The following is a 14,183-nucleotide window of genomic DNA, read 5'->3' as shown; positions in this document are numbered from 1 at the left end:
GTTTCTCTCACAGGAAATAGCGCAGAGTGAGACATCTTGCTTTCTCGCGTCAGGTAGGTTTCACGTGACTTTAAACGTCACTCCTTTCAAGGAAGATCAAGCTCGAGCCACTTTTGTCCAACACAAACACGAGGAAATGAAACACTCTTGCGTAGTCATTCCCAAGATAATCCACTACCCGAGCGTCCAACGTGTTAAAAAGGTTTGGAAATTCAAGAGCAGAAGTCACACCAGGCTGTAGTCTACTTTCAAGCCTTTATGGTCAAACATTTGAGTGAAATGACCTCGCTAATTTATTTCACAGGATGTGTGAACAAAGCAACAACAACAAATGAATGTATTTTCCAGATTTTATTGTTTTTGTACACAAAAAACAGTGGGGGGGTCTTGCTTCCATCTGGTGGAAAACTTGAAAACCTGCAAAGAGAGAAAACAATCAGACTTAACCAGGTTATAAACACACTTCTGCTTTCTAATACATTAATTATTTTAGCCAAAAGCAAAAACGCTACAGATATTTATCTCATTTCGTCTACATCTGGAGCAATACCGTTTTAAACATTTGGTAAAGCTATGTGGCAATTTTACGTGCGTTAAAAGACTCGCTGTATTTGTACTGCAGTATTTATGACAAGCAGCGCCGCTCTGCTTTGGTCCATTTCTCAGGCCTGTCATCAACCAATCATCAACCAATCATCACTGAGATTCACTACAGTCACTTTTCCTCGGTTATTTCACAGCAGGTCTGCATGCTGCTTGAACCCTTCTCAGACAAATGCCTCAATGTCTTCACCTGAAAAGGACTCCCTGCTCTGAGGAACTGGTGCAGACCCACAGAACGTGGACCTGCACCAGTAACCACCAGAGCCAGGCTGAGTCCTGATCCGACTCGTCATCGTATCATCACTGAAGGGACAAAAACAGATAGTCTGACTTTTACTTCCTGGACTGCCTTCTAATTGTTCACCTGAAAGGCACACCTACGTCACAAACAAACACTAGCTTCAGCCAAACTGTTTTGAAGTAGCTTTTCTTATGATCACAATTACTTCAAAGATGTCTTCTTGTAATATTGAGTCACTATGTCATGATGGAGATAACCGATTATCCTGACAAGGTGATTATTACTCCATCACTGCCTCAGTGTTAACATCCAAAAAGATTAAAGTAGGGTGACTGCGAGCCCCAGAAACCCAGCCTGCTGGTGCTGGGACCCCACCGTCTCTTACCCTCTTATGCGGTGGGTACAGGTGTTCCCTGGGGCATGACAGGCACCTCTGGCTTGGCCCCCTTCTGCTCAGAAATGGGTGTGGTGGGCAGAGTCTCCTCCTTGGGCTCCACGATGCTGACGTGGTCGGGCAGGGGCTTCTTGGGGCCGATCTTACCGCTGGGGTCCCAGGGCAGCATGATCTTCACCTTGATGCCCAGCACACCTGAGGATGACCAAAAGGCACGTCGACAAACACGTATTAGCACCAAGCCTCAATAAAAGTGCATCCTCCTCCCAAAGGCGAAGTCTCATTTGGTCGGGTTGTCATCGTGGCGTTAGGATTTCTAACGGGACCCAACAGAAAAGCCACAGCGGTTATTGAGCTGTACTCACCCTGCCTCAGCAGGACGTGGCGGACTGCTGTGTCGACGTAGTAGTTGACGGGGTCTCCGCTGTGGATCATCAGGCCGTCCACAAACTTCATGGACTTGGCCCTCTGACCCCTCAGCTTGCCGGACACCACGACCTCGCAGCCCTTGGCGCCGCTCTCCATGATGAACCTCAGAACACCATAGCAAGCCCTGAGAGAAAAGAGGGTAAGAACAGTGTGAACAACTAGAGGTTGATATCATCAGTTCGTTGCTGGGCCTCCACTACGTTACTATCAGCAGGTAGGAGGAGTTTGTGTGTGCATGCATGTGTACTGCTTGAACCCTTCTCAGACAAATGCCTCAATGTCTTCACCTGAAAAGGACTCCCTGCTCTGAGGAACTGGTGCAGACCCACAGAACGTGGATCTGCACCAGTAACCACCAGAGCCAGGCTGAGTCCTGATCCGACTCGTCATCGTATCATCACTGAAGGGATAAAAACTAAGATACAGAACAAGCAAGTCACCCTGAGGGCAAACAGGGCTCTGTATGAAACAATGAAATTATTATCCAGTTGAATTCCCCATTTTATACTGCAATGAAATTAAAACTCTAGTTTGCCCAATATTAAAATAAACTTTGTGGACGTTGTGAACATTACTTTATTCACTTCACATCATTTTGCATTCAAATCAAATTTAGTTTGCATCACAGTCTGGGGATGTACTGAATCAAATCAACAGCGTAAACATCCAAACTGCTGCAGATCAGACACAAGCTGCCCAACTTAAATTAAAGCCAAACTGTCCACTGTGTATAGGTGTGATGATAAACTGTTGTTTACAAACGATGGCACATATCTCAACTTTTCTTTGGAACTGGGGTCGTAGAACAGCTGAAACAACGAGCCACAGGTGAGGTGAGGTGACAGTCAGTCCCTACCAGCTGTCGTACAGCAGTGCTTACCTACGCACAGCCAGGCCTCCCAGCAGCTTGTAGCGCAGAGACTCTGCCTGAGCGATGGCACACAGACCACGGGTGGCAACTTTCTCAGCATACAGCTAACAGAGAGGGGAGACACTTCAGTCAAACATCCTGCCAATGTAAAACTTCAGGTCAGGGCCACAACAGCTCAGCGATTCATTCAGTGGGTGAGTGCGTACCATCAAGTTTTCACTACACTGGATTAACATGCAGACACATAAATCTGCTCTGTCTGAGACTTCACATGCATCCTGTTTTGAGAAGTGAACAGAAAATCTCACAACTACCGTCAGGAGGTTAATCTTTCTTGGATCTGTTTTTGGAAATACAACACACTCCTGATGTTTCAACCCTTCTCAGACAAATGCCTCTGTGTCTTCAACTGAAAAGGGCTCCCTGCTCCAGGGAACTGGAGCAGAACCACAGAACGTGGACCTGAACCAGTAACCACCAGAACCAGGCTGAGTCCTGCTCTGTCTCGTCATCGTATCATCACTGAAGGGAGGACAATCAAAATTCTGAAGCCTGTGCACGTACATGCACTTTATTCTGAAGCAAGATGTCTTAAAATCTAACAAGTCTGTATGAATTTATTTAAGTTTACACAAATTTAAACTGAGATCAGCTAAGTGCTACCTATAGTATCGTCTGGAATTTACTTCCCCATATCCAACCATAATAAACAATATATATCATGAATATAATAAACAAACTTCCCTACTGTGGGTCAAATAAAGTTAACTTGTTTTCTTAGAACACTGTCATTACCACAATACTGTGTTTTTACATCAGAGAGCACTTCATCCTGCTTTCCTTACCTCCACACTGCCCTCGGGGAAGCCAAATCTCTTCTGGACCACAGCAGTCAGCTCTCTGATCCGACGGCCCTTCTCTCCCAGAACATTCTGGGTCCTAAAGATTGTTAACAACATCATGGATTACTCTCCTGGGCCAGTCAGCAGCATCTAATGAAAAAGTTCACTGTCGTGTTCAAAGTTCAGTTTTGCTGTATGACAGAGCTGAAGCATGTGGCTTAAGCCCTGACAATGAGCCGTTAACATTTTGAAGCACGATAGATGAAAACATGCTTTGAGTAGACGTTGAAATCTATTTCACAAAATGCCAGCTTACAGTCCAGGAATTGTTTCTCTTTTAGTCTTAGTGCAAAAAAAGAGACGCCATGCTACGATTTTCGTGATGAGAGTCGACGCGCTCACCTTGTGGCCAGGATGATGATCTCTGTCCTGGTTGGAGTCACACGCACCTCCACACCGGAGTAGCCATCCTCTGCAAGCTCACGAGTCAGGAACTCGTTCAGCTCGGCCTTGAAGATACCGTCTGAGACGAACTAAGAAGAGAGTACAGGGTCAGCATCCCTACCATAAAACCATCACCCAGGGGAAAAACATAGGACGCATACAGACTGCAAGTAGGGTGTATGAGTACTGTTGGAGGCATTTAATAGTATTTACTTACAGACTATCACTCAGAGGTAGTTTGCACTGATAATGTGAATTACAGGACTGATCAATATAATACAGATCATGTGGCTCTCAAATACTTGTGAGCTTTAAGTTAGACCCAAGAATGGATGCTCCACTGTTTGGGTCAGCTATACTTAGTAGAATTAACATGTTTTGATATTCTTTAAGCTACCAAAAATAACGAAACTTTACATTAGATCTGATTTAACGAGCATTTAGTTCACTTCCAAAATATCCAAATATGACTGCAACGGTCAGCCGTTAACTGCTTTTTAAAATTAACTGTACAGTCTAGATATTAATTTGTTAACTCAAACGTCATGAATTACATATATCATTTGCTATTGCCCCAAACGTCCTAATTTCTGTCGGTTGGTGTCTCTCGGAGTCCGTTCATTTGACTATCAAGCTAGCTAAACTAGCTAAACCACATTAGATTTAAACTACAATTACGAGGAGACGAGCAGAGAGATTTCACAAGGTTTGAGGTCTGCTGTATGCCTTGCACACAGCCCGAGTCAGAGCTTTAACAGAGTACCGGGCTGTAAATCTGTATGTCCCGGTTTATAACTCGAGCCCGGCTGCGGCGGACAGAGCCATGATAGCTCGCCAAATGAGGGGACGCAGCGCCGGCAGCATCTGGATTAATCCTCTCCAGACAGAAGGTGGACAAGCTCGATTAACATCTAGGTGAATGCGAAATGGTTGTATCCTAACCAACATGACTCGATTTTTATATAAACCCGTTGTCTGTGTAAGGAAAACTGGGTAAAATATAGCTAACCTTCCTCTTCTTGGAGATTTGCACCGCCATCTTCCGATAGGCCGTAGACAGGAAAGGACCCTCTACGGACGCGGAAATGCATTTATACCAAACTGCCTAACTTCCGGTGACTTTATGTTTAGTCTGTTTCTGGGACTTGTAGTTTTTAGCGCCACACGCTTTCGGTAGACCCGCCTGCAAAGCAGCGCCTGTCACTGACATTTACAAAGCTGCTATTGCCATCTACTGCCAAAGACGACATTGTGCTCGAGCTGCTTCAGCTGATAGTACCAACAAATAAAAAATAATTATAATAATATAATTATAATAAAATAATAATTAGGTAAATACCGAAATAAGCTGTTGATAAACATAAAATGAACTTCACAGTGAGAAGAGTTGTAGTTTATATGCTTTTCGATTAGAGACTGTTAAGAGATGCATAAAAGTTGAGGTGTTCTAGATTGTTGTGGCTCGGCAGTGAAAAAATATATTAGCACCATATAATCCCAAAACATAAAAGTACATGGATTCGTGACAGTGATAAGAGATTACAACCTGCAGTAAAAAGTGTGCACAGGGTAAATTGTGAGATCTCCATGTGAGTGCCAAAAATAAAGAATTGTTCCTTTAAAAAGAAGCCCTTTTCACCTTTTCAGTCCGGTAGGGTATACTTTATCCTTACGTTTTTTCTTGGGTTGCTCACTGTTGGCTAAAATAAACGCATGATTCTTTGAATAGGAATTTAAAAATTCTCCTTTTTTTAAATTATCCTCCTAAAAGTCGTTTATGCAAACGATTTCCCAGACATGAAAATCTTTATTTCGCCTTACACCCCCATAAAGCGGTAGTATCGTCCACTCCCCGGAAGCGCCGGCGACAGTCGAAATCCCGGCGAAGCAAGAGAACTGACTTGTCAGGCAGCTACAAACTGTAGAAAGTAAGTGACTGGAAGTATTTAAAGGACGTTATTCGTTTTTGATGGTGTAAACAAACAACTCGCGTGTACTTTGTTTTCATTGGGTTCGACTGAATTTGAAGAACCTATGACGTTGTTGTTGACAAACTAGCTAACGTTAGCCGAGTGGTTCTGACACCGACACGAGCGGTGCTCCGCTAGCTAGCAAACAAAAGAGGTCTCCAAGCAGCGAATCCTGGCTGTCCAGAAGAATGTAAAAATTAACAAAATACATGTTTTATATTGTAGTTTGTGTCTCTGCGAAGTCTAATTGACATTCAGATGCGAAGTCTAGTCACGATTTGTAGTATTAGTCATCCTTGTTAGCCATGTTCAGCTAGCATAGGGAAGAATCCCAAAGTCGTTTAAATGATAACTTACATTGAAACCGCCGTCAGGGTGTTATATTCACTCAATAAATTTGATGAACTTGTTGATTTCCCCAGACAAATCTCAGCCTTTTACTCTTTACCGGTTTTACCTGAAAGTAAATATTGCTTCAGTGGGTCAAAAACATTATTTTATTCGCACATAAATGTAATCCTTCTCATGTACTACAGCCTTTAAACGCAGCAGTCACGCAGTGGTCGTGTACCGTCATTTACGTTAAAAAATGGTTCAAAGCGTCACAGATGTTATCGTTACACACTGCTCAAAAATTAAAGGGAACACTAACCCAGTTTTCCCTAATCTTATATAATATGTGCATTAAACGTTGGTTTAAAGCTGTTACATTTACATCTTTGTCAGAACTAAATTGTTTTCCCAATTGTTGTAACGTTTGCAAATTGGGCCTTTTTATTCTGACAAACTTTGCCCACCAAAACTACTGAATACAGCTGAGCCAACTCTCAACGTTTAGTCCAAATGCTGCTCGGTACTCACTTGTGACCAGACCTTTTTTTTTTAGGATTTAATGATTATGAAAAATAAGTGATGTCCAGCATGTGTATGTTTGACATTGTTTTGAGTTCTAATGATATCTCCATAGTGTTTATTATGTACGAACAGTTGAGGCTGTTTGGCGGATGTCAATACAGTCTGAGCTATGCTGGATAAACTTGTAAGCAGTTGTGTTAATTTTTAAATAAACTTAAACTGTAGTACAATATCTCAGTCTTGAAATGTTATCAAAATGTTGAGATGTTGATTTCTTTTCCTCCAGAAGCTCTTAGATTTGAATGGACAAGGCAGCCAGAAGTACACAGGTATGACTCACATCCTGACATAGATTATCAATTATTCCTGTGTATTGTCTTCTATAGGTGTGTGTGTGGGTGTGTCATTCCACTACTTCCCACCAACATGTGACTTAAAAAATCTCTTCCTTTGCGTAGCCCAGCTAGTGAAGCCCATGAAAGGTTCAGTGATGCCTGTGAAGAAGAAGAGGAAGCTCCCTGATGCTGATGATAATGAACACAAGTGTAAAATCACAAGGTAAACAGACACTCACACTATAACTTTGTATGTCTGTCCTCTCTGGTCATCTGTCAGCAGTGCAGGTTTGTAGTTCATTGCTGAGTTTGGGTCCTCGGTGTGTTTTTGTAGCATGTTGGTTCAACCTCTAATGAGTAGCTGGTTACACTAATGAGGCTCTTGGTGGGGGAGGACGGCCTGACTGAACCCTGCAGTAGAGCCAGGAAAAGGACTGGCAGGGTTGTCTTTCATCTGGCAGTAGGCATAGTGTGTGTGTGTGTGTGTGTGTTTTCATAGTTATATTCCTTTCTTACTGGCACTCAGCACATACTTGTCCTCTTAATCAGCGTTGCTTCAGTGCACAGGAGGACGACTGTTGCAGAGAATCATCAAACTTGCAGGTTCATTCGGTGCCTTAAGCCTGTCCTGGATGCAGTGGCTTTAAACTGGGAGGACAAAATAGAATCAGAAGCACCTCCTGAGAATTCAGCAGCACAGCACACTGCATCGTTTTGAGCACCTTTCACACAATGTTAGTATTTTAAACCTGTGATCCTGAGCATAAACCTTCGGTCTGTGTTGTAGTTTCACTCGACCTCAGATCCGTGGTGCCCGGCCCATCTCTGAGAAGCTCTTCTCCAACAAGAAGTGCCTGGCCTGGTTCCACGAGTACGCCGGCCCCGACAAGGTGGTCGGCCCGGAGGCCATGGAGAAGTTTTGTGAAGACATTGGAGTGGAACCGGAGAATGTGAGTCTCTTTATCCTGCATGTGTCGGGTTTACACTTAGCTGAGCGGTAACTTGGCATTAAAATCCCTCGAACCTCAGGGAGCAGATCAGCTGCCACAGCGACTTTCCTCACAGAGAAGCTGGATTCTTAGGAGAGAGTGAGAAAGTAACAATATGAGCAAGTCTTTCATTACTTTGCTGATTTAGTTTAATTATTTCAAATATAATCAACAAGTAAATTATGATCTAAAGTCATGGATTCAGATAATGCATGATTCATCCCTGAAGGGAAATTCACAAGCTGCCCAGCAGATTAACTACATAAAGTAGTTAAACCGCCTTATTGCTGCACTGTGGTATCTGAGTGTTCTTCCTCCTCTGACACACAGTGAGATGATCCTCTTCATATGCATCAGTGGTGAAGATTACATTTATCGATGCTCTCTTCCTTGCAGATTATCATGTTAGTTTTAGCCTGGCATCTCGAAGCAGCAAACATGGGCTTCTTCACAAAGGACGAGTGGCTCAGGGGAATGACAGTACTACAGTAAGAAAACTTTTCACTATAGCTTTCACTGTTCTGTTGCTAACAATGGACGTGTGCATTGATATCATCAGCCACATACTGCAGGTGAAAGCTGTGTTTGTGTACTGTTGAGACTCGGACGTCTCGCCTCGCTGTCTTACTGTCAGCAGACAACAGAGAAAAGCTGCGTGTGTTTGTGTGACGTGTTGTTCTTCACAGGTGTGACTGCACAGAGAGGTTACAGAGCAAACTGGATTACCTGCGCAATCAGGTCAACGACTCTGCGGTCTTCAAAAACATCTACAGATACGCCTTTGACTTCGCCAGAGTGAGTTTGCTGTCTTGTTTTTCTGTTTTTAGAGTAACAAACTCCTCCTGAGTGTGCAGCCTTGTTTTCTAACAGTCAGGTTAAATATTACCTGAGGGACCAAAAGCAGGCGTCCGTGGGTTCAAAGCAGAGCCTGAAGTGGTCCCAGCACCTCCCACTCACTGCTGCTTTTGTCCTGTCATCAGGATAAGGACCAGAGGACTTTGGACATGGACACAGCTAAGTCCATGCTGGCCTTGCTGCTGGGGAGAACTTGGCCTCTTTTCCCAGTCTTCCACCAGTTCCTGGAGGTAAAACACTTTGCTCTCATGTGTTTGCATGGATATGAAAGCATGTACAAGGACTTCAGTTTGTCTCAGAGGGAAAAAATTATTCAGCTACCAGCAAAGCAAGTGTGTAAATGTGCCCATCCATGTTTCATCCTCACCCCCTCGCTGTCACTTCCTGTCTCCCATTCGTCTCTCCCACAGCAGTCCAAATACAAGGGCATGAATAAGGACCAGTGGTATAACGTTCTGGAGTTCAGCAGAACCATCAACACAGACCTCAGTAACTACGACGAAGACGGAGCTTGTGAGTATATGAGCAGCTTTCTGTGATGCGACAGGCTTGGAGACTTGAGCTGGATTTCTACTTCTGAATGAAGAGTGGATGTTGTGCCGACCTATAGCTGACACTAGAGCTGTGATTGGTCAGCGTGGGCTGCTTTTGTGTCAAGCTTCTGAGGCGGCCATGATTGTAGGCAGTGAAGCTGACATGCAGCGGGTTGAGAGAAGGCTCACTTATCACTTATTGTCTCCTGTTTTAGTAACATCTAGCAAAGTCATCCTGCCTGCAGACCTCCTGCTCGCTGCAGTCACCTCTCAGATTCCTCCCTTTAACCCTTTGCATCAAGTATAAATCCAGCTTTGTGGCTCCTCGTGTGTTGTTGAGTTGTGGTGGTGGACAGAGAGGAGATCTGCTGTGTGCTCTCACTGAGCAGAGCAAAGGTTATATGATCCTGGGTCATGCAGCCCAGCTAATATGACAGCATCCCCCATTTAGACCCTGCTTCACTCCCTCAAAGGTCATCACTGCCTTTTTAAGAAATAATTGAGAGACAGACTGAAGTGCTAAAATAAGAATAAATTACCAAGGTAGTCACTTATATAAATGCCAAAACTTTTGCTAATAATTTGTCTCAACTTTCTCAAACAAAATCTGTCGACGTGGGAACGCTGATCCACATTAGAGACCAGTTTATGCTGTTTTCAAGAGCTGTCTGAACAAACAAGTGTTTTTATTGTAAATGGAAGAAGCTCATTTTTATATTACAGAGATGTGACAGTCCAGAACAAAGCATTTCTAACAAAAGTGATCATGTACCACCGATGACTCGTTATGGTAAAATATTTATTTATTTTGACGTTTTGCTCATCAGGATTTCTTCAGTTTTCACTGGAGTTTGAGGCCTCATTTACATTCAAATTCTAAATCAACATTTGAATCTTGTGCAGTTTTTTTTTCTTTTGCTGTTAAATGTGTTTAAACCTGCACAGCTGCAGATAAACGTATCATCAGTACAAACTGTTCGAAGGATCGGGTTCCTGAGGTTCCTGCGTAGGATTTCGTGACTTGTGTGATCATGACATTTCCAATCACTCCTGTGTTATATTAATATTATTTGTGTCCTTGCTGTCCTCAGGGCCGGTGCTGCTAGACGAGTTTGTGGAATGGCTAAAAACTTGGTCGGCATCGTAGCAGACAGCATCACAACACCAGAAAGGAGAAAGAGGGAGAGAAAACAAAAACCACAAACACAGGAGGGATCTCTGTCGTCTCCGAGGAAGACGAAACTCAAAGCCAAGTCAACATTTTGATGGACTCCAACAGCTAACACACACGCTCACAGGCTCCTGAATCGTCCCTGTGGACATCACCCGCGTCCCCCCAGAGATCGTCCCAGCTGTGCTCAACACACCGACTTTTTATAGCCTTAATTTGGAGAAAAGAAAAAGTTTTCAGAAAAAATGAACTGAGTGCTGTGGAATTTCTGTTTTCTTGATAATTATTTTTTTCCCATTTTGTGTCTTGTTTGTAGATGTTTTCACATTAATAAAGAGGAAATGGAAGTGTGGCAGGCTGCTTCTGAATGACTGGCACAGCCTCTCGCTCGGTGTCTCGCAGTAGTTTGTAATTCACCAAAGGAAGCCTGCACTTCCTGTCTGTCATATGTCCATGTGGAAGTGGAGCCTCTCCTCCCCCGCCGCCTCCCTGCTGTTCAGTGGACCACCCGAGGCGGTGTCCATGATGGCGTTGAGGCGTGTCAGAGAGACGGAGCGATGTTTAAGCCTGGGGGCGGGGCCTGGCTCGTCTGGGACGGGGTCGGGGAGGTGGCAGTATCGCTGTCCCTCGTCGTCATACTGGTACAGGCGAATGACGCGGCTGCGACGACGTGGGCGGGGCAGGGAGGACGCTGCTGGGAGGTCTCCTCCTCTTTCCATTGTGTCCTCCTGTTTCTTACCGTCCATCTCATCGTCTTTGCTGCAGGTGTCTGTCTCTGCGTCTTCTTCTCTCCTCATATTTTCTCCATCGTCTCCTTCTTTCTCTTTATCATCTTCCTCCTCCTCCTCCTCTCTTTTTCTCCTCCCCTCCCCTCCCTCTTCGCTCTTACTCTCCTCTTCATCTGCCTTCGTTTCTTCCTTGTCCCCTCCTCCCTCGCTGAACTTGTCCTCATCTGTTTCACTTTGACTCCCTTCGTCTTCTAACAGGTAGAACTTTCTTTCTGCCTCGTCCTCCGCCGTCTCCCCATCACATGCTTGACTGCTGTCCTCCAGACTCCTTCGTTCCACCTTCTCCTCCTCTTCCTCCATCCTTCCCTCCTCTTCTTCCATGTAGTTGCATCCCTCCAGATAAGCAGCGGCCTCCTGCTCCTCGTGTCGTTTGGTCCGGAAGCTTCTCTGAGGTTTGGCGGGTGGAGACGAGGCCGTCGACGAAATCGGCGACTCGGTTTGCGCCGCCTCAAAGACCTGGTTGTTGTACATGGAGGGCAGGTTTGTCATGGTGACCTCGGGGTCATGGTCAGGTGTGTCGGTTTGTCGTCGTCTCCGTGGTGACTGCAGCCTCTTAGTGACTGCACCTAAACACCTGAGAGAAACGTGGTGGGAGTCATTACATTAACACGCCGTCTTCTCATGGTGAAGATTTTAAACTGAGATACTTTAGATGCAAATTGTTTTATTAATGTACAGATTTTTCTGCTAAGTTCAAATGTGAAAAGATTTTGAGCAGTTAAACTTCAATTTGTCCCTCTGTGGATCATTTGTGATAACATTATCCAAAATACATAGAAAGGCTCCGTCCATTAATAGAACGTCCTCTTCAGAGCAATTACCAACAAAAAAGTAACTGAACAGAAATGTCAGATTTGGACATCTGATCCCAGCGTCAATAAAGGCTGAAATGGGAGGACCTGAACGCACCTGAGAACCTGAGTCCTGGCCAAAGCCCCAGCACTGAAGCCCAGCACAAACGTCAGCAGCACTGATGCTGTCACGGCTCCTGCAAACTGCCCGTCTGAAACGGCTGCCTGTCGCTCCGCCTCAGACCCAACATCCCTCCTGCACCTGAACGCATCACAGCTGCTGCGGCGCTCATGTTGGCCGTGTTCTTGGTTCTTCTGAGTATCGGGACTGATGTGGAGCTTGTAGGGCCACAGTGCAGTTCCCTCTGTGTGCTGCAGGAGGCAGTAGTACCAGCCGCCATGGAGAACGCTGGCGTTGGGGACCACCAGGCTTCCGTCCTGATGCATGAAGACAGGGTCCAGTTTACTGTGGAAACCAGGCCTGTGCAGATCTCCAAAGGGGGTGTGCCAGTACTGGACCACACCTACACATGTAAGGAGGAGGAGCCACAGGTGAGAAGTCACAGAGCCTCATGTATTCACTGATGTGTGACAGCCATGCAGAAACACTGAAAGTCCTGAGTAACGAGCTTCATGTGCATATCAAAGCTCCACTATATTATATCAACTATATTTAATTACGTTAAATATATTTGATATTCAAATTTAAACAATACAAAACCCATCAGCGAGCCACACTGTTGTTCCTTTTTTATTGCACAGTCACACGTTGCACCAGATGTGGATTCATCCGCCACTGAAAATAGTCCCTAAAAAAATGCATATTTTCCTTCTGTCTCAGTAACTTTTGGTAACATTTTTGAGTCCAGCAGTTTCAGGAAATTATTTAACCTTTTTAAAACAATGAAACTATCTCTGTGAGCCACAGATTTAAGTAGGACCCAAAGCTCCTTCAGACCGATCAGTGAAGTGTTGAGAGATCAACTAGTGCATTTTGATTTGGTTTGTGTCTGAAATCACTCTCTAATTACAAACTAACACACCACACACACTCACTCAGTGTTGCACAAAGTACCCACAAGTCAGATTTGAGTAAGTAAACATAATGTGCTGACAGATTACTCATCCCAGTGCTGTTCGTGCTTCTGATGCTGAATGTGTCCCCTTCACTGACCTGCGTTCGTGCCGTCTCCACAGTTTAATGTCAGCTGTGCCTCCGGATGACCTTCGACCCTGCAGGCCGGAGCGACGGTGACAGCTGCTCTTCCTGGACTCGCTGAGCCTGCCAGAAAAGCTGTGAAAGTTAACCACCTGGTTAACATTTTGAACCTGCACAGGATATAAGAGTCAGATGTGTTTTTATGGTTCAAGTGCAGTAAACGACGAGAGAGAGAGAGAGAGAGAGAGAGAGAGAGAGAGAGAGAGAGAGAGCTGCAGGTAAACAAGGAGAAGACATGTTTAAACCTGAACTAATCCATATTTTATTAAAGATTTAAAAGCAGCACGCAGACTCTGCGCACATCAACCTGAGCAGGTAGGACAGTGAAAACAAACCCTCCTGTCAGATCTGTAACCGCAGGAAGAGAGAGCATCTCTCCTCAAACAGATGTTCAGATTCACTTTCACTTGAGCAGTTTCACAGTCATCCTCACACTGAACGTACGGACCGCGTGCACGTCGGCAGCCCGGGGAGGTTCAACATGCTGGAAAACATCCGTCAGTTTCATTGTCGTCTGTGAGTCAGCTCACAGACAAACCAACCCTTAACGGTGCAGCTTTACGACTGGACGTGTGATCTGTGGTGAAGTCACTCACTCAGCTGTGGCGTCTCTCCTCCGGGGCAGTCCGGGTCCAGTCTGAGTCCGGGACCGCTTCTGTAATGTGGTCTCACACGGCGTCTGATGGACGTGTCGGTGTCCCGGTGTCCTCCGGCAGAGTGTAAAGTGCAGTTTGTCACATGACACTGTGGATGTCTTCTCCTCTCATGGTGTTAAAGATTAATAGCATCACAGAGGCAGTGGCATCGTTTTTTTAAGCCTCCCGCTTTCTCTGCCACAGCAGTTTCCAACCAC

At 44.9% G+C, this 14,183-nt stretch overlaps 3 protein-coding genes and 3 non-coding genes across 7 annotated transcripts; 1 reads left to right on the top strand and 5 right to left on the bottom strand.

The window, feature by feature from the left end:
* Positions 1 to 336: 336 nt before the first annotated feature.
* rps3 (ribosomal protein S3) lies at positions 337 to 4,984 on the bottom strand. The gene is made up of 7 exons (XM_046388301.1): positions 4,834 to 4,984; positions 3,783 to 3,913; positions 3,384 to 3,477; positions 2,548 to 2,642; positions 1,604 to 1,791; positions 1,230 to 1,433; positions 337 to 417 (listed from the first exon to the last, which is right to left on the bottom strand). Exons 1-6 carry the CDS (start codon positions 4,861 to 4,863, stop codon positions 1,234 to 1,236), a joined length of 738 nt encoding a protein of 245 aa, XP_046244257.1. The 5' UTR covers positions 4,864 to 4,984; the 3' UTR covers positions 337 to 417; positions 1,230 to 1,233.
* LOC124060005 lies at positions 763 to 912 on the bottom strand. The gene has a single exon (XR_006843487.1). It is a non-coding gene; the product is annotated as a small nucleolar RNA SNORD15 (small nucleolar RNA).
* On the bottom strand, positions 1,924 to 2,073 carry LOC124060004. Its single transcript, XR_006843486.1, has one exon. It is a non-coding gene; the product is annotated as a small nucleolar RNA SNORD15 (small nucleolar RNA).
* Positions 2,917 to 3,066, bottom strand: LOC124060003. Its single transcript, XR_006843485.1, has one exon. It is a non-coding gene; the product is annotated as a small nucleolar RNA SNORD15 (small nucleolar RNA).
* Positions 4,985 to 5,618: 634 nt separating the features above from the next.
* Positions 5,619 to 10,884, top strand: dcun1d5 (DCN1, defective in cullin neddylation 1, domain containing 5 (S. cerevisiae)). Of its 2 annotated transcripts, none has more exons than XM_046388303.1 (9): positions 5,619 to 5,752; positions 6,936 to 6,978; positions 7,108 to 7,207; positions 7,772 to 7,934; positions 8,370 to 8,461; positions 8,660 to 8,768; positions 8,954 to 9,058; positions 9,239 to 9,341; positions 10,453 to 10,884. In XM_046388303.1, exons 3-9 carry the CDS (start codon positions 7,125 to 7,127, stop codon positions 10,506 to 10,508), a joined length of 711 nt encoding a protein of 236 aa, XP_046244259.1. In that variant the 5' UTR covers positions 5,619 to 5,752; positions 6,936 to 6,978; positions 7,108 to 7,124; the 3' UTR covers positions 10,509 to 10,884. The 2 variants fall into 2 exon arrangements, with proteins under 2 accessions (XP_046244259.1, XP_046244260.1); XM_046388304.1 differs by having other exon boundaries at positions 5,665 to 5,752; positions 6,939 to 6,978.
* On the bottom strand, positions 10,021 to 14,182 carry LOC124058709. Its single transcript, XM_046388206.1, has 4 exons — positions 13,927 to 14,182; positions 13,286 to 13,440; positions 12,230 to 12,635; positions 10,021 to 11,894 (listed from the first exon to the last, which is right to left on the bottom strand). The coding sequence occupies exons 2-4, from the start codon at positions 13,431 to 13,433 to the stop codon at positions 10,976 to 10,978; spliced, it is 1,473 nt and encodes a 490-aa protein (XP_046244162.1). The 5' UTR covers positions 13,434 to 13,440; positions 13,927 to 14,182; the 3' UTR covers positions 10,021 to 10,975.
* Position 14,183: the final 1 nt, after the last annotated feature.

The sequence above is a fragment of the Scatophagus argus genome, chromosome 5 (genome assembly GCF_020382885.2).
Source record: "Scatophagus argus isolate fScaArg1 chromosome 5, fScaArg1.pri, whole genome shotgun sequence".
Taxonomy (NCBI): Eukaryota; Metazoa; Chordata; class Actinopteri; family Scatophagidae; genus Scatophagus; species Scatophagus argus.
Note: the sequence above shows the minus strand (reverse complement) of the source record. Positions and strands in the feature narration are given on the sequence as shown.